This window comes from Papio anubis, chromosome 2 (genome assembly GCF_008728515.1).
Source record: "Papio anubis isolate 15944 chromosome 2, Panubis1.0, whole genome shotgun sequence".
NCBI classification, from domain to species: domain Eukaryota; kingdom Metazoa; phylum Chordata; class Mammalia; order Primates; family Cercopithecidae; genus Papio; species Papio anubis.
The window spans coordinates 76,276,411-76,302,354 of record NC_044977.1 but is presented as its reverse complement, the minus strand read 5'-3'; the positions used below and the strand labels follow the sequence as shown (position 1 = coordinate 76,302,354).

Sequence of the window (25,944 nt, the reverse complement as noted above, 5' to 3'; positions counted from 1 at the left end):
CTAACTCTGTGTGTATACTATGTCACTTATCACAACAACCCTATGGAATAGGTACTGTTACTATCCTCGTTTTCCAGATGAGGAGAAGGAAGCTTCATGAGGTGGGGGAGTTTTGTCCAAGAAGGCCTTAAGTCACATAGGCCTGGATTTATGTCCCACGTCTGTCACTTCTTAGCTGTAGGGGTTTGGGCAAGACATGGTTTCTCTCTGAGTCTAAGAATAACAGCCACTGTGCTGGGTTATTGAGAATATTCTAGTTAATATATGTCTAGCACCTGGCATAGTCTCTGGCCATAGGAGACGGTTAACAAATGGATACTGGCACTCCTGCTACTGCTGCTATTGATAATAGTAATGATAAAAAGATGCAGAGATTCCTAGATGCCACTGTAGAATTTTCTGGGATCTGCAGAGCAAATAGGGAAGCAGTGCTTCCTCCCTTCAGCCTTAGGTTCACATCACAGCAGTGATGAGGGAAGACTGAAGGAAGTTCACACCTTCCAGGCATGTCTTTGGCAAGTTTCTATGGTCACTCAGTAGATTGGCAGGCTTCTTGAGGTCACGTGAGGGAACAGCCATGCACTCCAATAGAAACATACTTCGCATTGTTGGGGTATCCCTCAGCCAAGTGGCGGATGGCTTTTCTCAGGCCAACCTGCCTTTGGAGGGTATAGCACACATCGTAGGTCCAAGATCTGGTAACCTGGTTAATCTCAGGGCAGGGTCCAGCACCTGCTGCTGCCTAAGGACCTTGCCAGCTGGGAGAGGATGTGACATCTTGCAGTCTCTCTGCTGCTCTCAGGCTATTCCAGGTACAGCTGTTTGGGGCTGTTTGTCCTGGTTGCTAAGCCCCCAGCCCCTGTTCTTCTGTCAGAAGTACAGTACAGCAAGCTTGGTTTTTGTTCTGGGAGCTGTCCGAAAGCCAAAAAGGTACCAGTGGTAGTGTATAAGTCACTGGCTAGCTTAACAGCTGTTAGAGCACTGACTCCACTGAACAAAGTTTATACAACCACATTGATTCAAATCTTCTTTACTTAGAGCTAGGCCTTTAGATAGGAACCAGGCCAGTTGTTAGCTTCCTACCGGTATTTTCAGTTTTACCAAGCAAAATGATAGTGTCAATAAGATTCCAAGATTCATTCCTTTGTTAGTGGCACAGGTATTCCGTAAGCTCCTGTCATAGAAACATTTTTCAAGGACTGGAGAATTACCACTTTAGTGACACAACATATATTTATTAAACACTAGTCTCCCTTATTGACAGAAGCAAAGAACCTCCTCTTGGAGATATGTTATTAAGCATGTTTGAGTTCTCATAAGTCTGTAGTGACATTTATTGGAAATATTTGCTCACTCAGAAGTTTACTTTGTTTTGATGAATCCTTTATTACAAGTGGCAGTCCTCAAAAGATAGTCTCTAAGGGTTCTGCAGATAGTCTTTGGTTCTTTTAGACCTTCTCATGTTTTGCTTCTTATAAAAATTGCATTGCTGCATTGGGTATCAGGTCTAAGTCTCCCATTGGCTCCTGTGTAAAATTTTTCGAAATGATAAAAGACCAGGCAAATCTGATGGTCCACTGAGGGTTTTGCCTCACCAGAAGGGCTTATAGGCTTAATATATATGAACCTTACTAACAGAATTCATAAGGAGCCTTCCAAGAGGCTGGCCCTGTGCAGCGCTTGGGTAGGCCCAGGCTCTACCCTCATCCCTCTGGCTCACCATTCACCTGGGGGCTGCTGAGGCACTCAGTCACTGGTTTTCTCACTTTGTCCTATGACAGCATGACGCCCTCTGTGAAAGTGGAAAAGATTCATCCGAAAATGGATGGCACACTACTGAAATCTGCGGTGGGGCCAACCTGTCCTGCTACTGTGAGTTCCTTAGTCAAGCCTGGCCTTAACTGCCCCTCAATACCAAAGCCAACCTTGCCTTCACCTGGACAGATTCTGAATGGCAAAGGGCTTCCTGCACCGCTCTCTCTGGAAAAGAAACCTGAAGACAATTCCAATAATAGGAAATTTTTAAATAAGAGATTATCAGGTAACTTCAAATTTTCTTTCTTCATAATGCTTCTCTATATAGAGAGAGCATTAAATGGGCATTCATGGGGAGCAAATCAACTGCAGTCTAGAATTCCTATTTTTAAAACTGGTCACCTTCAGCTTTAGGAGGAAGTTCCTTAGTTAATGTGTTTGTTCTCTTCACTCTTGGTTTTTAAAGAGCATGAGAGTGTATGTGTGTAGGTCATGTAAAAGTAGCTATCTAGTGGTGTATTTCTGAAGGAAGTAATACTTAATATCTTTTCTGTCATCTGATGGTAATAGTCACCCCGTCTTAGTGATGTTGCTGCTTTGTTGCGGCGCTCACACATTGTATATATTTTTATTTATTGATAATGTGGATTTTATTCCAGCTATAATTTGTCTAACTGTTGATTTCTTCTATTTTCTTACTTACAAAATACATGGAGGAGAGTTTGTCAGGCCACATGTAATGCCTGTGTTCTTTTGACAGAAAGAGAGTTTGATCCTGACATCCACTGTGGGGTTATTGATCTCGATACCAAGAAACCCTGCACCCGGTCTTTGACATGCAAGGTGGGTGGACTTCTGAAAGTCAAGCCAACTATCCTGATAAACATGGGTGACTGGGATGTACCACACTGCTCGCAAAGTCTCTCTGACCCAGAGAGGATGCTCTGTGGATTGTTCTGAATTGTGTAGGTGAAGGAATAACTTGGAAGAAAGCCTCAGATTGACAAAATGTGAAGTGTGTTGTTATAAATTACAATCTTGACAGAGGTTTTGTTTCTGTTGAGCAGTGTTGTATCCACAGGAATAGTGTTCTTTCCAAGTCAGTCTATTATTTTTAAAGACTTTTAATATTTCCATATGGAAATGTAATATGAGAGGCTACCCTTGACTGTGCTGTAAATTATACTGACTTAAAGCAAGTCTAGAAATTTCCTTTGCATGTGTATGAACATTTAACAAATGTGTCACCCATGGTTCTTAAATTTTAAAAAACCACTTTTTAAAAAAATCTGTGACTTTGAGATAGCCCTGTTTTCTAGTTAAAAAAAAAAAAATACTGCAAGCCAGGCGTGCCTGTAAGTCCCAGCTAGTGGGGAGGCTGAGGCAGAAGGGTTGCTTGAGCCTAGGCATTCGAGTCGGCCTGGACAACATTACGAGACCCATCTGTTTTAAGAGAAAAAACTAGATAAAATATATAAATAATTTATACACAAGCTAAGAAAATGTAATGGTCTTCCTTTTTGCTCTGGGGTCTTCCTTATTTCCTTTAAAATGCCAGTATGTTAATAAGGTATATTTGCTGAAAAGTAAGGGTTATTGATGTGGGGGGTGGCTTCAGGTCATCAGTGAACACCTCTACATAAATGAGCTTATGTGTTGATGTGCATTTCTCTGGAGGGTGTCCCCAGCTACCCCCCAGAAAGGTTCAAGAAGCATTCAGAGTCACTGCTTTGAAGTATGTAATTTTAAAACCTTAGAGGGAGGGGGTAAAAATGATAAAAGTTAGTGTTTTCTTCTAAAAATTAATAAAATGGTTAGTGTTTTATTTTAGATTTTATTAAAGTGTATTTGAATAAAGGACTTCAGGCCCTGCCCCAGGCCCCACCCAGTGGAGGCATGTTACAGTCTTCTGGAGTGGGAAATTTTTAAATGGTTCTTACTTTAATTTAAGCTTCTAATTTAATTTTAGTGTATAGATTTTGTCTTACAGCAGTGGTTCAGAACCTTTTTGGGGAAAAGGGTTGGTCAAGAGTGCCTTCAAATATCTCATTTTTTTAAAAAAAAAACACGGTCCATCTTTCCAGAATAAAATAGTGCATATACATATACATTCTGAATTTTTATCTTGGATTAATGGATACCCCCACCCCAAGCCCATCCTTGGATTTCTAGGTTAAAAACTCTCTTAAAACAAACTGCTTTTGTTTTGTATAGGGTACTAATTGGACACACAGTGGTGTAGTCGGGGTGGTGTATGAAGATAGCCATCTGAGCTCTGTAGAATTATGTCAGTTTCAGCTGCCCCTGAGAGAATGTGTGAAAGCATGCCTCAACCCTGTCCACATCATGATCACAACTTGCCATTCTCCTTTTGCCTTCTTCCTGCCTCCCTGGCTCTCAGTAATATGGATTTCTCAGTAATATAGTACCTGTGGGCAATGAGGTTTGCTTTTCTCAAACCCAAGATCTTCTTTTTCAGTCGTTTACAAAGCGTGGCAGGGAACCACACCTTTTTTCTTTCTTTTAAATTTTGTTGTGATGAGAACACTTAACTTGAGATTTCCTCTTGTAACAACTTTTCAAGCGTGCAAGACAGTATTGTTGACTGTGATAGAATATTGTACAGCAGATGTCTAGAACTTGTTCGTCTTGCTATAACTGAAACTTTATGCTCATTGATTAGTAACTCCCTATTTCCCTCTCCCTTCAGCTGCTGGCAACCACCACTCTAGTCTTTGAGTCTGTGAGTTTGATTTTAGAGCTCATATAAGTGGAATCATGCAGTGTTTAATATTTCTGTGACTGGGTTATTTATCTTAGTATAATGTCCTCAAGGTTCATACTTGTTGTAGCATATAGCAGAATTTCCTTCTTTTTAAGGGCTGAATAATATTCCAGTGTATGTATATACTGCGTTGCCTTCATCCAGTCACCTGTTGACAGACATTTATATTTTTTCTACATCTTGTTTATTGTAACTAGTACTTCAGTGAAAATAGGAGTTCTAATAGCTCTTTGAAATTCTGATTTCAGTTATTTTGGATAAATACCCAGAAGTGAGGTTCCAAACGTTTTTTTTTTTTTTTTTTTTTTTTGACTCAAAATCTTCAAGGAGCTTGACAAACATTCTTCCTGTGCCTTTATTGCTAGGTGGACTGACTTTGAATAGGTCTGCATTTTTCTCCCATCTTCCTTTTCAAATGATATGTGCTCCCCTTGTCCTTCTTTAAGGGTGTCATTACACTCTGTGGCATTGGGCTAAGCCTGTTATTGCATTAATATGTCTTCAGACCCAGCTCGTCATGAGATCGGCATAGAACTAGCAGAAAATGCAGCATCCACCAGGCCTGCCCTTTTACAGGATGCATTGACTTTTTTTCATTGTTTAGTCAGTTCTTTTCCTTTTCCTTGCCTTCACTTTGGTCTGAATCTATTAAGCTCGGTAGGGCTAAACATGCCTGCGTGTCCCTACCCTGAGTGTTTCCCAAGTTGCTGCCAGGTGTCTTCTGTCTTAGACTTAGAACGTTATCTGTTCTCTTCACCATCAGGGGATTTGCTGCTCTTCGTTCCCATTACTCATTCTCTGTTGTCCGTCTGCCACCCTTACTGCCCCTCCTCACTTCTTCATCTGTCTAATATCCCGTCGAATTTCCTCTTTGCCTTCCATGCAGAGAGATTTGTGACTCCTGTAGCCTTTGTCCATTCACTCATTGTAGAACTTTTTATTACATACATCTGTGAACACCGACCTCGCTCATTCTAGGTCCCAGGGAATAAAGGGTTTAGCACAATAACCGCATGTTCCCTGTACTTGTGGCGCTTACAGTCTGATGAAAGAGATGGAGATTATTGATCACCAAAATAAGTGTAAAATTACCACTGATTAGTTATAAAAAGATGAGAGGACTACATTATGAAAGCCTGCAAAAATGAAGTTTGGCCAGGGAAGGCTTTCTTGCCATAGGAACATTGGGCTGAAATCAATATGATGATTTGTCTGGGCAGAGAAGGATGGGAGAGGTAGGAGAGGTGGAGGAAACAATATGTGTGAAGGCTCTGTGACAGGGACAGAGCAAATTCCTTAGAACCTTAAAGCCAACCAGATGGCTGAACAGAAAGAGGGAGGAAGAGGTACGCAGGACCAAAGGAGCAGGGATCAGTAAGCAAGGGTCTTAAGAGTGTGCAGGGCCCCGGAGCCTAGTTACACAGTCAGTCTTTATCCTGTGAGCCTTGGGCAACCTCTATCAGATTTCTGTTTGGAATGTTCTTCACAGCTCAGTGGAAACCCTACTTACTCTTCAAACTGAGCTGGGAAAATGTATCTGCCTGCTTTCTTCATTTGGCTGTACTGTGCTAGGCACTGGGGACATTCAGGCTGAGGAGAGGTTTATACATCTGATTGGAGAGACAGGCAGGTGGACCAGTAATGTATGTTCATTTGTTCTTTCAATACATGTTGGAGGGCCATTATTTTTATAAACTTTTTGTTCAAAGCATTTGAGTGCCAGGTATTCTTCTAGAAGCTGGTACAACACAAACAAAACAAAGTTCCTTGTCTTCATTTAGGTTACTTTCTTATGGATATTTTTCATATTAAAGAAAATCAAGTAAAAATGTAAAAAGCTAAACACATTTATCTGTGCCAGGTTAGATTATTTAGGTAGACATAGTTTGCGGTGTGTCTCGTAAGGAGGTGGGTTGTGTTATTCAACTGAAAATGGTAGTTAGAAGCATAATTCCCTTTTTAAGTCCCTAAAGTTGTAGCAAATATGCCAACACATTTGTATTATGTATAGGGGTATGCACACATTTACAGTATTTTGTAATATAAAAGAAGAAAACGTAGGTAAATTCGTGTATGTTTATGGATATGTGATTGGGGCCACTGTAGCTTATGTAAACTCGTCCATTCCTCAGGATTAGCATCTCCTTGCATTTTTACAGACTGAGATCTCAGCAGTATGGAATGGTCAGGTTTAACTTGAGTAATTGGACTTGACTGCCGATAAGATTTGCCCAACTCTGACCAGTTTACACTGGTACATTCGACTGTATCTTCTGTTAGCAGTAGTATTAGGCTTATTTGTTTTGTTTTGTTTTAATGCCAGTAACTATGAAATGTGTTTGGACTACAGGCACATTTTCTTACAAGATTTGCTTCAATCACAGGTTTGTATTGGTTGCCTTAAGACAAACACTGCCATAATTTGACTTTTCTTTTTTCTCTGTGTGCCCATTTCTTAATTTTGAAATTAGACATTGTCTGAAGACCCAGGGGTATTGTCCATCCCATTTCCTTGATTTCCATAGCCAGTGTCTGTCTATAGGGATTACTTTGTCTCCCTTCCTGTTCATAGCATTTCTTCTCAGCCTCATCTGTCCAGTGCTTCTTGGCTGTGGCAGTCTGTCTGCAGAATGCTTTGGGCCACTTTAAGTTTTTACATGGCATTTTCATTGGAAAAGAGAGATGCAATTGCGTTGAATTTTTATTCTCTGGAAGTTACTAAAAGAACACTTTCTGATACATGTTTTATAGAATAATTGTTTCTTTCCTTTAACATTCAAAATTTTAAATGGTTCAAAGAGGGTTTTCTAATGGAGTTGATAAGAGCCCCCAAATCCAAATTGCTATTGTGTCACAAAACGTGAGTACTTGTCATATGGCACTAATGGTTGCACTTAGTTACATACCAGGTGTCACCGCTCACATTTCTTCTTTCTTCTGATGGAAATAAGATTTCCAGATTCTTCTGCATTTAGAGCCTAGAATGTATGCTTCTAGTCTAGCTAGGGAGAAAATATTGGGCTCTTAAGGTTTTTAGCTTATCAAATGCTGAGTACCCTTTCACTATGCTTATGGTCTAGGTTGCTTTTTTATTGGGAGTGGTGTTTGGGGATATAAGGCAGACCAAAAATTAATTATGAGATTCTTCAGTTTCTGTATTTTTTTGGTCCACAGACACATTCCTTAACCCAGCGCAGGGCTGTCCAGGGTAGAAGAAAGCGATTTGATGTGTTATTAGCCGAGCACAAAAACAAAACCAGGGAAAAGGAATTGATTCGCCATCCGGACTCTCAGCAACCACCGCAGCCTCTCAGGGACCCGCATCCCGCCCCTCCTAGAACGTCACAGGAGCCGCACCAAAACCCTCACGGAGTGATTCCTTCCGAATCAAAGCCTTTTGTAGCTAGTAAACCTAAACCTCACACCCCCAGTCTTCCAAGGTAAGTCAAGCCCTCCAACTCTTTCTTCCACCTTCGGAGATGAGACTTGCACATGCTGTAAAATCTCAGTATGGTCATGATGTTGAGAAACATACCTCAGGCTCACTGTGGAGATAGTTTTCTTAAGGGAGTTTTACTAGGGAAAAAAAAAAAAAAGTTGAGTTCATCAGTAAGTTTCAACCAGGGCTTCTCTTGGTTGTAAATGCAAGCAGCAAAATAAAGCTAGAGTTATCTGCTCTATACTTGCTCAACATCAAGTGTCTCAACCCTGTTGACCAGGCAGAAATTGGTCCTTCCTGCAGGTTAGTGACAGGAACTCTTCACTGGCTATGGCCGCAGTTTCCCTTTCATTTGTCTTTATATAGCAGTGGGAATTCTTGCTGGGGACAGGCATTCAGCCTGAGTTTTTACAGCATCCGTTTATTAATGTGTTTTTTCATTCATTCATTTGGGGCTTTGGCCCCGAGCATGTATTAGCATTTTAGTAGCAGAGTAAACAGTGAATCAGAGTGTTTTAATGAGAACTTACACACATACCTCAGAGACAGTGATGGTGGAATATGTGTGTGTGTGTGCTTATATACTGAACCAAGTTGAAGTAAAGACTGTACCTAGTTTCCAGAGGGAAGGGAAAAAGAAAGGCATAGAGAAAGAGGGGCTTCCGTGTTAGCCGTTCATTTATTGGCAGCAAGAGCTTCTGCTGAGGAATGTGCCAGCCCTCGGTTGCTATTGCTTACCATTTCACCCTCATGTGTCTGATCTTTAAAATGGTTGCATAAAGGTGGAAGCACCTCCCTCATGGAAACCCAGGTGTCTGTTTGAGCCTGTCCCAACATGAGCTTTGTGGTTTCTATGCAGTATGCTGGAGGAGCCATCAGAGGAGGCTCCTCAGAGTGTGGTCAGGACCTGGCCAGAGATTCCTCCCCAAGTCCTTTCTTTGGTCATCTTCTCGTTGAAGTTTTTGCATCTAGAAAAATGTAAGCTTAATTCCAGAGGCCATTATAGGTGTAGGAAAAATACTGCCTTAAGTAAGAGGCTGTAGGCTATCCCCATAAAGTGGTAATACCACCTTATTCTTGTATCACCTCCTGTCTCTCCTAGGTTATCTTAGAGCACTTTGTGAATTACAGTCAGCCCTCTGTATCCATGGGTTTCACATCTATGGTTTAAACCAATTGCAGATTGAAACTATTTGGGGAAAGAAAAATTGTGTCATACTGATCATGTATAGGCTTTTTTCTTGTCTGAGTATTCCCTAAACAATACATTACATAGCATTTACATTGTATTAGGTACTAAAAGTAATCTAGAGATTATTATATGGGAGGATGCGCATAGGTTTTATGCAAATACTACACCATTTTATATCAGGCCACTTTGTACATTTGTGGATTTGCAGATTTGGCTATCCCTGGGAGGTCCTGCACTCAATTCCCCATGGATACTGAGAGAAGACTGTGTTTCATTTATTGTCTTAGTAAACCAAATCCAGTTGAAATTTGAAGAGAAATCAAAGAATTCTGTTAAATTCCATATGTATTTCCCCTTCTTTGGGGGAGAATAGAAGAGGGACCTGAACCACCCAAATGGCAATAGAAAGGATTCGTTCTCAGTTACCTTGATTGTATCTGGCAAACAGCTGAACTTAACATCCTTCAGTTCAGGAGAGAGGTTCCTTTAATCCCAAGCCACCTGGATCGGCATCTGTTTTCCCCCAGTGCTACAGGTGGAACTCAGGCCTCCCCTAGGTTGTTTTGGATACATTGTTGTATCTCAGTTAAGGTGGCTGATTCCCAGGTGTGTGATCTGATCCGTGCTGCACTTTCTACTCACCAAGGCCTCCAGGCTGCCCTGCTCAGCAAGGTGGGAGTGCCCCCATTGACCCTCCTCCAGTCCATGAATCTCCACACCCTCCCCTGCCTGCCACTGAGCCAGCTTCTCGGTTATCCAGTGAGGAGGGCGAAGGCGATGACAAAGAAGAGTCTGTTGAAAAACTGGACTGTCATTATTCAGGTCATCATCCTCAGCCAGCATCTGTAAGTTCCACGTCCACCCCCGCATTGACCCTCCCCACACAGCATGGACAGGGCATTGCAGGGGGGCGCGCCAGGGATCTTGGCATGCCCATTATGTGTGGGACGCGGTCAAGGTGTGAGAGAAGCTCAGAACAGGGTGCCCCAGAGGCAGCACGCACTCTGTATGGGGGACGTCTCATGCTTTTTTCCCTTTCTCTTCCATGACACTCAGGGCTAGGCATCGTCACTCTCATGCTTCACTGCCTCGGGTACTCAGAGGCAGTTCTGTCTTTCCTGATTAGCTCCTTTCCTGAAGGAGTGAGAACCCTGACTGGGCATACCAGTGTGGGAGTCAGCAAGCACGCGGCTATTTTCTCTCTTGCAGTTTTGCACATTTGGGAGCCGGCAGATTGGAAGAGGCTATTACGTGTTTGACTCCAGGTGGAACCGGCTTCGCTGTGCCCTCAACCTCATGGTGGAGAAGCATCTGAATGCACAGCTATGGAAGTGAGTGCCTGTTGTTCTTGGGGAGAGGAACTGACTTTACACAGTGCTGTGTTGTCTTTTGTTTCCTGTGAGACTGATGTTATGAAGATATGCTTATCTAAACAAAGCTGGCCTTTGGCCCTGAGAAGGTGCCTTGTCATTCATTCATTCATTTACTCCACAACTACATATTGTTCTGGGTCCTGGGGTTCAAAGCAGAAGGACTCTTATGTGTATGGAACTCACAGTCTAGTTGGGATTGGCTGAGGGGAGAAAAAAACTAGTCTACAGAAGAATAAGGAGATGATAGCTTGTCCTAAGTGAGAGAATGGAAACAATAACAATCACCAAGACTTACTGAGAGCCAACTATACACCAAACAGCTTAGATATACTTAACATTCACAATTCTCTTGTCAGTTGACCATGATTATACCCTCCCCCACACCCCTGTTTGTTTTTGTGTGTGTGTGTGGTTTTTTTTTTTTAATAGGTGACAAAACTGAGATACAGTGTCATGCAGCAAGTTAGTGGTAGGGCCGGGAATTGAACCTAGAGGTAACATGTGTTCAAGTAAACAGCTGAAAATATACAGGCCAGAGGGATTCAGGGAAAGCCTCTGTGAAGAGGCAGATGGATGAGAAAGAGCAGTCACTGGGATGGTGGGGAGGAGTGGGTTCTGGGCAGAAGGAGGCACCTGTGTCAAGGTCTTGAGTCAGAAATGACAGCTTTTTGGAGAGAGAGCAAGAAAGTGAGCATGGTACAAGCATGGCCAGGTGACACTGAAATTGCTTCAGTGTTGAAGGTTTTAGGTAGAGGAGCCATGTGGTCCAGTTTGCAATTTAAGACACTTTGTGTGATATTATGTACTTAATGCTTCCCAAACAGGATTTTAAGTGGAAGAAGAGTTCCATGGCCAAAAAGGTTTAACTCAGCCTTTCCTGTAAAAAAAAAAAAAAAAAAAAAAATGTTCTATTTTTTACTGCAGAACTTCTCAGAGCCTTTAATGGGCACTGTGCTTTGTAACTGTTGAAGCAGGGAATGTCATGTATAATGTGGAATACGTCCCAAACTCTTTTCACCTCAGAACCTTTCTTAGGGGAACATCTTGGAGAACTAGTATTCGGTGGGAGTGACTTTGGTGAATAGTAAGCTTTACTAAAGTGACTGTCCAGTAATCCCCAGGCCATCCCAGATCCTCTGTTTGGGCATCATTTACTAGGGCCTCCTTAAATGGACTCTGCCAGTACATTCATTTGCCTCCCTGCCTTGGTTTTCTAATAAAGTCAGACGCTGGTCAGAGGCCTTGGATTGTCTGCAACCCAAAGAACCATCTCCATGATCATTAGTAGGACATTTGTTTCCTTAGAAGACCAGATCCAGAGCACTGTTACTCTGCTTTTCTTTTTCATGTTTCTTTCTGGTTCTTGCTGGATAAGAGTTTCTTCTTTATGAAGGAACATTGTCCCTGGCTAGACACAGAATCAGGGGACTGGTTTTGGGGGTTCTGCAGGGGTTTTTCCACACCAGAATTCCCTAAGATACGTGAAATCTCAACTTCATATTTCTTCCGACTACCCACTGGGACTTGGAAAGCACATTGAGCTCATGAAACTATGGGTTTAATGTACTCCTGAGAGTTTAGAATGGACTTCTGAATGTTTTATCCACATTATGTTGGTATGTGGCTCATGGCCAACAGTTTGAGCAAAGATAGTTTCAGTTCCTAGTGACTTGTACGGTGAGACTTTCCTCTTGGATGTTGTGAACTTTTTAAAAAGTAGGATCATAAGGTCAACTCTCCTGTCTACTCTCTGTTCTGTCTGAAGGCTGCCTACTTGCTTCCAGCAAGAAGGAAACTGACCCTTTCCATTAGCATGACCACTGGTTTTTAAAAAGTCTACAGCAACAAGGGGCGTGTTGCTCAGTAATGAGCTGGCACATAGGCTTGGGGCAGATGAGACCTTGGTGCATGATGCCCCCCAACATAGGAGTGCTGGCAGCCTTTTCAGGCAGCCCTTGAGATTTGCTCTGGGGAGCTCAGCGCTTCTCATCCAGAGAACTATTCTCATCTGGCATCATTAAAGCCCTCAAGGAAACTTTCAAAGTGATCCAGGTCCCATCCTACTGGCTCAGCCCAAAATCCTTCCTTACAGGGTTATTGTGGTGAAATTGGAGGTAAGTGAAGTGGGAATTGAGTATGAAATGAGTAAACTTCAGTTTGTGGAGTCTCTGGCCAGTGGTGAAATTTGACCAGCACTTTCTCTGCAGCATGGCCATAACCTGAAAGGCCACTGCCCACCTCCTGTGATTTCTGTGAACTGCTTGTCCTCTGTTGATTTGGGACCAGTATCCCATATTCCCTAAGAAGGGGCTGGGATGGTTTTCAAAGGTTTTTGTTGGTGTTATTTTTTTTTAACTTTTTGAAATGGTAATACAGTCACTGGGCTTAAAAAAGGAAAAACAAGGCTGAGGCAGGAGAATGGCGTGAACCTGGGAGGCAGAGCTTGCAGTGAGCCTAGATCGCGCCACTGCACTCCAGCCTGGGCAACAGAGCAAGACTACGTCTCAAAAAACAAAGGAAAAACGAGTATAAAGAGGCATACATTGAAAATCCTGAGTCCTCCTGTCTCCTACATGCTTGTTTTCCACCCAGCCCCCACAGACGTTACTATTTTTTATGTATCTCTACATAGTGTTATTTTGCCTCTTTATACACAAAAGAGTAACTACTTAAAAGAACTTTTCTAAGAGGAACTTGTAATTGCCTCTCGGAGAGATCCACATCCTTCCCTGCTCTGGAAGGGAAGATTTGGTTCCAGGCAGCCTGGTCTTTAGGCCCTGGCTTCCTGAGCCACCTGGTGGTCATGAGAAGCCACTGCTCCCAGTGAGCAGTAGGGCTTGGACTTCATTTAGAGCAGGGATTCTGGATGCCCCAGAATCACCCAGGGGCCTTGTTGCCATACAGCTTCTGATGCAGTCATTCTGGGGTGGGGCCCAGGAACTCAGCTTTCCTAACCAGTCTCTCAGGTAATTAATGACAGTGCCTGCCACCCTCCTCTATGAGTAGTGCAGAGAGAGAGCCTAGCCTCCCAACCTTGGTTCCACATTAGAATCCCCTGACATTAGAATCCCCTGGAGAGATTTAGAAATTACTACTGTCTGTCCCCACTCCCCGCAGAGACTCTGGTGTAATCGGTATGGATGTGGCTTAGGCTCCACAGGTGACTGTAGTGTGCAACAGCTGGAGTTGAGAAGCACTAACATCAGGCCAGAGCTGCACCCTTGAATGGGGTTTTGTTTTTTGTTTTTTGTTTTTTGAAACAGGGTGTCACTGAGTCACCAAGGCTGGAGTGCTGCAGTGTGATCTCAGCTCACTGCAACCTCCACCTCCCGGGTTCAAGTGATTCTCTTGCCTCAGCCTTCTGAGCAGCTGGGATTACAGGTGCACACCACCATGCCCGGCTAATTTTTGTATTTTTAGTAGAGACGGGGTTTCACCATATTGGCCAGGCTGGTCTCAAAACTCCTGAACTCAAGTGATCCACCAGCCTCGGCCTCCCACAGTGCTGGGATTACAGGTATGAGCCACCGTGCCTGGCCTAATGGGATTTTTAAAGCATTTGCAAATACTTGCAGTCATTAATTCATTTTATTAATAACAGTAGTCTTTAAAAGCATCTGGAAATCACCTAGGCAGAAGTCTAGGCCAGCTCTCTCACTGGGGTAGTGGTTGGGTCAGCCAGGGCTACCCTGTAAGTCGGGATCAAGGCAGTCCTGGCACTTGCCTTCCAGTCAGGTCTTTTTCTCTTCTGTCACCTCAGTTTAAATTCTGCCGAAGAAGTTTTTGAAATTTTGTTACTGTCACATTTAACATTCAGAGCTAAAATAAAAGGAGACCCTCCCTGGTTTGAATTTAGACGGTTTCCGGATCCCCTAATAAATACCTTGCCCACACATTCTTAACAGAATCCATTGTTACAACATCATGCTGAATATCCCTTGATACTGTGGGGCTTTAGTCCCTTGTTCAGGCCAATAGTTATGACCTAGCAGTTACTGTTAATTAGCTGCACCCTTCCTTTTCTCTCACTCGTTCCTGAATTCTCTCTTCTGTGTTTCCTGCACTGTGCTGAACACTAGGACTACAATGGTAAATAAGCTGGGGATGACTCTCTGCAGAGGATTTGGTGATTAGCAATCCGACACTTAAAGGATGAGCAGAAGTTGGGGTATTGGGTCATGGCATTTTCTCAGAATATAAGGAACGGCTGGAAGCAGGGAACAGGGCATTGGGGGTGGGAGGTGGAGTTGGAGGCTGGGGTAGTAGCAGCGGGGAGTTGCACACATATAGTTACTCTGAGAGCCCCAGGAAGGCATTAAAGAATTTGAAGGAGAGAGGTGACAGAATTGGCTTTGTAGTTCAGAGTGATCGCTTTGATGTGGATGATTTCTCTGTCATAAGCAGAGAGGGTGCCATCTGAAAGTCTCCGTGAATGGCTGTGGTCAGTGTCATTCACTATCCTCTCATTTTTTCAGGAAAATCCCACCAGTGCCCAGTACCACCTCACCCATCTCCACACGTATTCCTCACCGGACAAACTCTGTGCCGACATCACAATGTGGAGTCAGCTATCTGGCAGCAGCCACCGTCTCTACATCCCCAGTCCTGCTCTCATCTACCTGCATCTCCCCAAATAGCAAATCGGTACCAGCTCATGGAACCACACTAAATGCACAGCCTGCTGCTTCAGGGGCGATGGATCCTGTGTGCAGTATGCAATCCAGACAAGTGTCCTCTTCATCCTCATCCCCTTCCACGCCCTCTGGCCTTTCCTCGGTTCCCTCCTCCCCTATGTCCAGGAAACCTCAGAAATTGAAATCCAGCAAATCTTTGAGGCCCAAGGAGTCTTCTGGTAACAGCACTAACTGTCAAAATGCCAGTAGCAGTACCAGTGGCGGCTCAGGAAAGAAACGCAAAAACACTTCCCCACTGTTGGTTCACTCTTCCTCCTCCTCTTCCTCCTCCTCCTCTTCTTCTCATTCCATGGAGTCTTTTAGGAAAAACTGTGTGGCTCACTCTGGGCCTCCCTACCCCTCAACGGTAACATCTTCCCATAGCATCGGCCTCAACTGTGTGACGAATAAAGCAAATGCGGTGAACGTCCGGCATGACCAGTCAGGGAGGGGCCCCCCCAGCGGGAGCCCTGCTGAATCCATCAAGAGGATGAGTGTGATGGTGAACAGCAGTGATTCCACTCTTTCTCTTGGGCCCTTCATTCACCAGTCCAATGAACTGCCTGTCAACTCCCATGGCAGTTTTTCCCACTCACACACTCCTCTAGACAAACTCATAGGAAAGAAAAGAAAGTGCTCACCCAGCTCGAGCAGCATCAACAACAGCAGCAGCAAACCCACAAAGGTTGCCAAAGTGCCAGCCATGAACAACGTCCACATGAAACATACAGGCACCATCGCAGGGGCACAAGGACTGACGAACAATTCCCTCCTTCATCAGGTAGGAAATGGACTATGACCCCCATGGGAATGCCCATTTCCTCTCCCTTAGGATCTTTTGCCAGCTCAGAAATGTGTTTGGTTGGGTTGGTTGGTTGGTTTGTAAACAGATATTCAGCTTCATGGTGTCTTAAAAAACAAAAAAAAAACAGCTCACAGCCATATGAAGGTAAAACAGGCTCTTCTGCCAGAATTTCTGGTGCCTTTGGAAGATGCTCTTCGGAAAGAAAGTGTAGTAATGCGTTTTTAGTAGATAGAACTGCAGAAAGCATCAGGCATGACAGCAAAATCATAATTGGAGGGGAGTCCCTTTATGAGATAGCCAATAATATGTTATCCCAATGCTGTGAAGTGTGTGCCATTCAAGGCTTTAAGGAAGGAAGCAGGCATTGTTTCCTGGATAGTGGTTCTTCAGTATGTTCCTCTGAGGAAAGCTGGGCTAAAATCAAACTGATCTAGAAAGGGGTGTTTTAAGATTTAAAATGAGGCCGGGCGCAGCGGCTCATGCCTATAATCCCAGCACTTTGGGAAGCTGAAGCAGGCGGATCACCTGAGGTCAGGAGTTTGAGACCAGCCTGGCCAACATGGTGAAACCCCCGTCTCTACTAAACATAAAAAGATTAGCTGGGTGTGGTGGTGCACGCCTGTAATCCCAGCTACTCAGGAGGTGTAGGCAGGAGAATTGCTTGAACACGGGAGGTGGAGGTTCCAGTGAGCCAAGATCACACCACTGTACTCCATCCAGCCTGGGCAACGGAACAAGACTATATCTCAAAAAAAAAAAAAAAAATTATTATTTTTCCCTCTCAAAAGAATTTCAGATACTCTGGTTAAATCTCACCCCTTATTTTCTCTTCCCGTTTTTGAGGGAGGCAGGAAAAACAGGATTCAGTATGGGCATAGCAGAAGATTGAAATCTCATTCCAAGCTCATAGTTAAAAAGAAGTCTGCATATGAACCCATCAGTAGAGAAGTGGCTAAGTGGTTGTGGGATTCATAATTAACCATGACTTTCTCTCTTAGGCTGTATTTTTGTCTCGTCCCAGCTCTTCTGCCTGTTACTGACCTCACCTGTAGCTGTTTCTTCCAGCTTCCTTTGCTCTAACTTCCAGCTCATCTCTCATCTTGTTATTTTATTCATCAGGATATCTCCTCACCTTGCTTACGAACAGGAATTTCAGCAACATCACCCCTGAGCCCTGATTTAAAATGTGAGGCTCTTTTTCATGGTTTTTTTTCCCCTTCCTCGTCTTCAGAACTTAACTCAAATGCCAGCCAGGTTAGAACTTTTTCAGAAAATACCAAGAAGTTTCTTAGTATTTTCTTAGTGTGATGTAATTTTCCTCTAATATTTGGGTGAATTAACACCCAGTGCCAAAGCTATGGGGAAAATATTTGTGAATTTAACCAGCTGCATACATTATGGGTTATTATGTGTTGTTTGGCTCCTGATCAGGGGATTCCTGGACAAATGAGAAGTGTGCTTTTCCTTCTTGGTTTGTAGTTACTCATTACAGTTTATAAGCATAATAATCCAATATAAACACAGAAGACATGGTGTACCCATTATTCAACACACCATCATTGAGAGTAGAGTCCCCAGGAGACATGATCCCCATGGGAGGGGCATCCCATTGTGCTGTAATGTCCATCTCACATCTGTATTAGTGAGCACACTGTCTTCATTTAGACAGGAGTGTAGATCTTAATGCCCACAAGTAACAAAAAGGACAGAAGGGGGCCAGGTGGGGCACAGCAGAGATTTGACAGTGCCTACTAGAAATAGGGCGACATGGAGCAGCTGCTTCCAGACATTTGTTACCAGCTTTAAAGAGAGGCTGCAGATCTGGACTTGCATGTGAAATTTAGTCGAGATATATGTGTGTGTGTGTGTGTGTGTGTGTGTGTGTGTATATATATATACACACACACACACACACACATCCACATACATAAATACACACACACATACACGTTTTTTTCTCTTCTTAAATCTGGTATAGACTATGTATCTGTGGGCCATCTTTGGCTCATGACCTGCCATTTTGCCACCTTTGATTTTTACCATATAGTGGCACTGTGTCTTACTAGAACAACGCAGACAGCCTAACTTTGGGCTTTTTCCTTAAAATCAGTTTCCACTTAAGTTTGTGTTTGAGAGAGTTTCTCTGCAGAGGAGTACTTTTTTTTTATGCTGCACAAATCCTGGGGCAGGAGTGGGGGTGCTTGCTTAGAGATCAAAGGATCATTGAACCCCAAGAAGTGTTGCACATTTTTATGTCTTTGTTCATTTATCTTATAGCTTTCATAAGAATCTCAAAGGGACTCATGACCCCAAAATACTTTAAAGAATGCTGCTGTTACAAAAGTAGGGATCTCTACTTGCTGTTCCTTGTGGAGCTGCCTTTAAAACAAAAATAACTGGGCTAGTTGAAGTTTTCTAAACAAGGGGATGAAGAGTGGGACACGCTAGCAAGTCTGGGAGATGATGGGGTTGGGTAGTGACCCCCAAGAGTCTGTTCATGGCCTCTGCCACCAAAGATGTAAAAGCCTACTGTGAATGCCAGAGTTTCCTCTCCCCCAGAGTGCGAACTGTCACACCTGTGTGTGCTGGCCCTTGACCTTGTTCCCTTCTCAGTTAACAACCTGGAATACCTTCAAGGACACAAAATCAGTAAATAAAACTAACAGGCAAACATAAGAGCCTTTTCTCTAAGCTAGAAACCCATGCCTGCATCTCTTCTAGCCAGTTGTCTAGAAGTAAATCTTTGCAATGATTGTGCCCAGTAATAGTGAAGGCATTTGAAAGCTAAGGCCAAATTCTATAGCTGACTGTTCCTGGTGTCACTCAGTCAATGGAGACTTTAGTAGTGTGCAGCCTTTGGAATATTCTTGTTTAGAATCAAGAGAGTGCAGTGTGTAAACGCTTACTTACCTTTTCATTATTTCCCCACCCCCTCTTTTTTGAAAGCCAAAGGCACGTCCCTGACAGCTGAAAATAGCACGGGGAGGAATAATGCGGACACTTTTGAGGACAAGTTACACCTCCACTCAGCACTCTGGACTCCACGATGCCTTTGAGTCTGTTTTCCCAACCTCCTGTGGGCCTCAAGGGTAGAAACCTGCCTGGCTGTTGTTTTAACAGAGGATTTCCCTGAAGCTATGTCTCTAGCAGTGAGTACTCATAAAGGACACTGGATCAAGTTCAGCCACCGAATTGCTTTTATCAGTGTTAAAGTGGTCTGGACTGCTTGTACCAATCTGTGAGAAGTTTTTGTTTTTGTTTTGTTTTTTAACTTGCAGTATATCACGGAGCCACTCTTCAAGTAGATTGGCTGGGCAAAAGAATGTTTTGGCAAGAGCGTTACTGTAGACCTTTCTCCCTCCTTCCTTTTACTACCATTTTTTTTTTTTTTAACACTGTCGTCTGTAGGTCACTCTCCAGCAGTTAGGCACCTTAACTGGAGACCAGAAACCTTCCAGAGGACAGAGGGCTGCATCCTGAGCAACCCTCTGAAGAAGGGAATTAGGCTTTAGATTTTGATAGCAGTGTTCCAGGAATGAAATACGGATGTTAGCCCAAGGCACCATGACAAAGTAGCCCAGCCTTTTGAAAGTAATTTGGGAAAAGAAACTGTCAGAAGTTTCTAACTTACAAACTGGTTTGAGATTTTCGATGCCCAGACAGCAAGCATAAATTATTTTGGAGACTTACTTTTCATGATACAAAAGCAATTCTGTGTGATTTTGGGTTTTTTTGTTTTTGTTTTTTTTTTAAGAAAGAGAATGCAAGCTAGTTTTGAGAAAGGAAGGCCAAATTGGGTCGGGGGAGGGTGGGAATGAGGAAGTTAAAATCACTATAGGGAGAAAAAACTTTTTTCAAGATTTCCAAAGAGAAGAAATTTTCTTAATCCATTAAGTTTTCATGGTAAACAGTATGTCAGATTGGGTTGGTTGTCCTACCTAGTCTATTTTTGAAAGTCACCTTTTAAAGTGACATTATTAGATACATTTAAATGTTTCCAAGGCACTCTCTGCATTACCCTTGTTTTCCTCTTTGGATACTGTCCTGGGACTAAATGTAGGTTTCCACTTCAAGCACTTCTGGCATTGTGTGGTTTTGTATGCACTCCCCTTCATGCCACTCCAGATGTTTATTTGGATGTGGTTGGGGACGAGAGCAGACACCAAGGGAAGGGAGTTGGAGAACATGTAAGTCCCGATCTGAAGGTCTTGTGATGTGTGTATAGGATTGCCCTGACCCACACCCTCCTTTCTTGGGATTATACCAGCCATCTTCCTGAGAGTTTTGGAGCCCTCTAGGATTTTTTTTCTAGTACCCCAACCCTAAAGAAAGACCTTAATACGTTAAAACAGCATTGCTTGGAGAAGGTGTCATTGAATTCGGGTATGAGCCAGAGCCTTTAAATGGGGGCTTCCACCACTACAGGCTTCTGACACGAGAACCAGGCACTGTTACTTAGAAGAACACACAAAAGTTGCCGAACACAGGGTAAAATTTCCACGGCACTGATCATTGCCCTGGCCAGGGCCTGATGAGAGCCAGTCAGTACATCCTTTTTTCCCTACAGTTCTTGGGTTTCAAACTTCAGTTTCAGGGAATTTCAAGTCAACAACAGGTAGAATGAATAAACTTGGTTACCAGCCTAATAATGTGAATTGCTACAGAATTATTCTTATTATGTAAGAAAACAAAAACTTTATGCAGATACTTTAGCTATAAATTGATGTAAAATACTGATTTTTTTTAAAGGAAGGAGAGAACAGTATCTTGTTCAATTATTATGCAATCAATCAGTAAATGTTTTTAAAATGATACTACAGGAGAGCTTAGTAAGGAGAGGGCATGGATGGGCCAGTTTGGCATAGTTAGGATAAATCAATGTGGTTTCCATCCCAGTCGGGGAAGAGAGAGGAGGTGAGAGGGAATCAGAACGTACCTAGTTGATTCCTTGGTGACAAGTGCAATGGGGTATGGGTAGAATTTATTTTCAGAGCCAAGAGGACTTGATGGTTATAAATAAAGTTGCCTTTAGCAATGGAATTTACAGAGAGATCATGTTGTTCCGAAAGATGTGAATAGGATCTATGATAACAAGTTGATTCAGAACAATGTAGATATTTAGATTAGCAAGTATTGAACATTTGATTTCTTAGACTGAGGTTTTAATTGAATTTCATTATGTCTCCCGGTAATACACAGAGCATCGGGATTAGGAAATTAGCCATTTTGGATTCTGCCTGCCACAAACAGACCTATTCTAAACAGTGCTATTAAATTTTAGACTGTTCAAATATTTTATTTTCTCCTACAACTACTTTTTATGATGATGAACAATTAAGACCATTTAAAACACGGGAGTACAAGTATTTTTTTGAATTAAATTAACTTGCAAAAACCAAATTTACAGTGGTTGGGTTGTTTCTAGACAGACTTTGGTATCAATTTAAAACCAAGATAATTTTTATATTCTTTCCAATAGAATTTCATGACAACTCCTGCAGTTTTCTTAACCTACAAAAAAAAAAAAAAGTGCTGCAATGATGAACAAAGAATTATACAAAACCTACTTTTGTATCTTTATTTTGGAATTTCTTGTTCTATTATAAATATGGAAGTATCCCTATTTCAGAAGACATATTTTGTTAAAAATGAATTGTACATATTTAAATATGTATTTTTGCACAGGTCTTTTTTTCTGATATCCTGTTTTGGTACAATTGAGATCATCTAGTATTTATTTATTAATTAATAAAAGTAAATACCTTTTTATAATTTGAAGTGGTTCACTGCCAAGCCAATAGTTCTAGAACCTGCCTCCTTTACAGTTTTAAGGGATGCCTCTGTTCTGTGAAAAGTCTTTGTCCCTTTTAGTGTCTCGGGAGTGGATTCATACAGATGAAGTGGGCATTGCTTCTTCCTGGTTGCCTGGTTTCCCGATAGACTACATGTAACTAAGTGACACACTGCTTTTCTTTTGTTAGTATTTTATGTGTGAGAGTGTGTGATTGTGTGTGTGTGTGTGTGTGTGTATACTCTGAGCACATGTATGTTAGTATGTGATGTGGTTTAAAACTAATGGAAAAAACTGAAAGTGCCTGAACCTAGTTTTAAGCTTAGACAGAATCTCTTTAAAAAGACTTGAATGTTCAGTTGAACTTTTGGAGTTTGCTTTTTTCCACGTAAATATTGTTTCTAAAATTTTAGGGGAGGAGTTGAAAACCACCCATGCTGGTAATTTTATAAGGTATTTTAAAATTAAGACCTTTTGGTTCATAGTAATTCAATTGGTGATGGATTGCCTGGTGGCACCAAGGGTTGCAGATCTTTTTGTCAGCCAGCAACTTACATGATGTGTCCGTTTTGTTATTCACTCATGAAATACAATTTAAAATATTTAAAATATTTTGTATTCCAAAAATATAATACAAACAAGTACCTCTGAGAACATGAAAAAAATGTATAATTTGAAAAATGTAACTTATAAAGGCAGCTGTCTTCCTGTAAGAGTTCTGTTGCCAAGGAATTTCTTAATGTCGCTCATTCTGTCCAGGGGGTTTGGGGGGATTGGGCTTTGAAAAAATATTGTTAAAAAGTTTGTTTAGCAGAAAATAATCATTTTTACATTTTGTGCAAAACATTTTACATTTTCAGATCATTTAAATGAGCACTACATACTGTCAGTGTGAATGTAGGGCCTTGAAAGCATTTTGCTTTTTTTTTTTTTTTGAGCTTGGTTATAAAAGCAATCTCCTGTGTTAAAAACGTGTGAATAGTTTGATAATTTGTACACATAATCAAGAGCATCTCAGCTGGACTTTGTGTTGGCTGCTGTATAGAACATGAACAAATGTCAAGGGATAGAAAATTACTTTGGATATTTAAAAGAGAAGAAATATATAGTCTATTTGTTTTGTAACAAGTTTCTGTAAATAAAATAATTTATACTATTTATAAGAAAAGGTTGTGCTTTGCTTTATAAGAAATTAGCTTGTGGAACAAACATGTTACTTAACGGGCAATAAAATTAGGACTTCTCAATAAATAAGGTTGGCTGCATGAAATATTTTACATGTTTCTGCCTCGTGATACTAAACCCTTTCAGTCTACTCTGACTTTTCTTCACTTTTGGCATTGAACACCCTTGTGAAGCCCCTTCACTTTAGCCTCCCTCTTACATAAGCTAAATAATTCTAAGACCAGGGGATGTTTCCATTTGCAGGCACAAAGCTTTGCCTTGGATAAATTAGCAACTCTGTAAACAGTGAACACTGCTGTATTCTGGCCTTGCATGTTTGTGAAGGAAACAAGAGGGAGTTGATGGATTGAGAAACACATTCTGTTTGTACTTAGGTGCAAAATTGATGACATGTAGTTTTGATTTAAGATAAGCTTTTTATCCAGACCTGGTCTAATCTCTTCCTTTTACATATCTTCCTTACTGGCAATACAAGTGCATTTTAGTATTATTTGGAACACAGCGTAATCATTTACCTCTAGAAATCCAGACATTTTTACTGTTTGCAAATCATTCTGATAAATTATTTTTGTTGCTTAAAATAAGAGGAGCAACTGCTTTGTATATTAGCAAAAATGTTCATACCTGATATGAGAGAGTCATGTTGGCTTCAGTTCCTACTGCCTTATGGACTTCCCATTCCCTCCTTAACTTAAGTCAGCCACCCACTCAGTACTTGCCACAAATCTAATCATGAGGTGCTCTCTGTAGGTAAATCCTTTCACCATGGATGTCCTCAAACCTCCCAAGAAAAGGTTCAACTGCTAAGTCAATCTCTTACCCTTTTTAATTCCATTCCCTTGCAGGTATCCCGGCCCTGCATAACAAGATGATCCCAACTCAAAGAAAAGGGTTTAGCAGTGTTGGATCTTGGCATATGTGGGATTTCACCAGGCAGAAAGGCAGACAAGAGTAAGATTCTAGGCAGATGGAGCAAATGCGTCGAACGTGGGTATGAAGATGTTGAGGGATAGAGAATAATTCTGCAGGAATTCTGCTGGATGGAAGGGCCTTATAGGGTTAGAAAAGCTGGTGTCAGACTGTCAAGGACCTTAAATGTCATGGGGCCTCATCCAGGAACACATGGGATCAGGCTTAGATTAACCCAAATGTAACTCTCAGAGCCCAGAGATACTTCATGGTCCAGTCCTAGCACCGTGCAGCTGCCAAAAGTCAAAGCCATTCAAATCTGTACTGAAAACTTTGGAAAATCAAAGAAGCACTTAAGTCTCTTTCCCCATCTCTTGAATTCTCACTCTCTCTTGCCTCAAAGATCTGTCTTTACCTGCCCCTGTCCCCGGTCCTAACAAAAAGCACTCCCCTAAATCAAGTCTAAGTTCCTCTCCCTTCTCACTCCTTTCTTAGTGTCTTCTTTCTTGTAAGAAGTTCTTGCTTCTGTTGTTAATGGAAGTTAATTAAAGTAGTCTTTCACCTTGTAGGGCTGTAATTCTTGGCACTTGTTATCCTCATTTTCTACATCCAAAACCCGTGAACTAGAATATCTCTTAGGAGGTAAGGAAGAGTGAGGCTATCAGCTGAAGAAAAAGTCTCCAGAGGGAAGGGGAGAATCACTTGTAATTTAATACTCTGTCAAAAAAACATCTCTGCCACCTATGGCTCCCCAGTAACAATGGAAGACAGAATCAACAGGTGAGAACCTCGGACAAAAATAAGTTACAAAGCCATTGTAATCCAGGTAAGAGCTATTAAGTTTCCAAACTAAGGCTGACCATGAGGATACCTGATACTGATTTCAGATATCTTTTAAAAGTAGAACCAACAGGCCTTGAGGTCTAATTCTATTCAACATTAAAGGGAAGAGTGAGTCTAAGAAGACTTCAGGTTTTTAGCTTGGCCAAACCAATTGAGCTTTAAGTGAAATGTGTGATATGGCAATAGAGAAGGAAAAAGACATAACGATAGATTTGAGCTGCTGGTGGGAAATTGTGGTTTAGTGCCCAGCTGGCTGTACAGGCTGGATGGACCTTAGGGAGGTTTGAGCTGGAAAATAAAGATGGAGAGTTGTCTTTCACTTTTAGATGATCAATGAGGTCATAAGGGTAGATGAGTTTACCTGGGGAAATTAGGTAGCTATTCGATTTGGCTTATTATGTTAAAATAATACTTCTCTAGTTAAGTACTTAATATGCCCGACACTGTGCCAAGCATTTTACATATATCCTCTCTTTTACGAAGCCCTCATAGGGCAGGTATTTTGATTCCAATCATACTGATGAGGAACTCCTAAGAAGGTATCTTGCTTAAGGTCCCATGACAAATAGGCGGCAGATCCAGGATAATTCAAGCCTGTCAGAACAGTGATTCTTAATTTTTCCCCTCCTTAGGCTCCAGGAATCACGTGAAGTTATGGATCCTGTCTGACCGAGGCACAGGCACACCACATGTTTATATTCCGCCTCCAGGATATCACAAACCTGAAGCCCATCCTCCATGGCCCAGAGAGAAAACCCAGGACAAGACCTTGGAGAAGACTATTTTCATGAAGACAAATGGAGAAGAGCACTAGAGTAAAAAGTCAGAGAGGTAAGGAAAAACAGAGAAGGGTGAGATTCAGATGGTTACAGGGTTAGAAGTTTAGAGTCGATTCCATTATAATTATCAATGCCATCTACCCATTGAGGTAATGTTTTATTATCCTGCTGTTTAGTCCAGGATAATTGGAACAGCATGTATTGGGTTGGGTGGAAAAGTTAGAACTTGGGCAGGGAGATTGCCAAAGAAGAGTATGAGTGAAGATGTGACTGAGTGATTGATGATGGTCTGAATTCGGTATTCAGGGAAGAGAACTGGAAGCCCACCACGTAGAATCTATGCAGGTGCTCTTTTTTTTTTTTTTTTTTGTTGAGATGGAGTCTCGCTCTGTCGCCCAGGCTAGAGTGCAGTGGC

At 42.0% G+C, this 25,944-nt stretch overlaps 1 protein-coding gene across 17 annotated transcripts in view; it reads left to right on the top strand.

Moving 5' to 3' along the window:
* Window positions 1–25,944, top strand: part of ATXN7 (ataxin 7) — a 151,655-nt gene that overhangs the window by 117,688 nt on the left and 8,023 nt on the right. For 11 of the 17 annotated variants that reach the window (XM_031663220.1, XM_031663216.1, XM_031663217.1 and 8 more), the window contains 7 exons: window positions 1,782–2,041; window positions 2,516–2,598; window positions 7,715–7,980; window positions 9,818–10,016; window positions 10,381–10,502; window positions 15,020–15,998; window positions 17,142–23,083. In XM_031663220.1, coding sequence (XP_031519080.1) covers window positions 1,782–2,041; window positions 2,516–2,598; window positions 7,715–7,980; window positions 9,818–10,016; window positions 10,381–10,502; window positions 15,020–15,998; window positions 17,142–17,330 — 2,098 coding nt within the window. In that variant the 3' untranslated portion in view covers window positions 17,331–23,083. Of the gene's footprint in view, window positions 1–1,781; window positions 2,042–2,515; window positions 2,599–7,714; window positions 7,981–9,817; window positions 10,017–10,380; window positions 10,503–15,019; window positions 15,999–17,141; window positions 23,084–25,382; window positions 25,582–25,944 lie in introns of those variants that run through there. The other 6 variants (XM_031663215.1, XM_031663213.1, XM_031663219.1 and 3 more) reach the window with 4 other exon arrangements.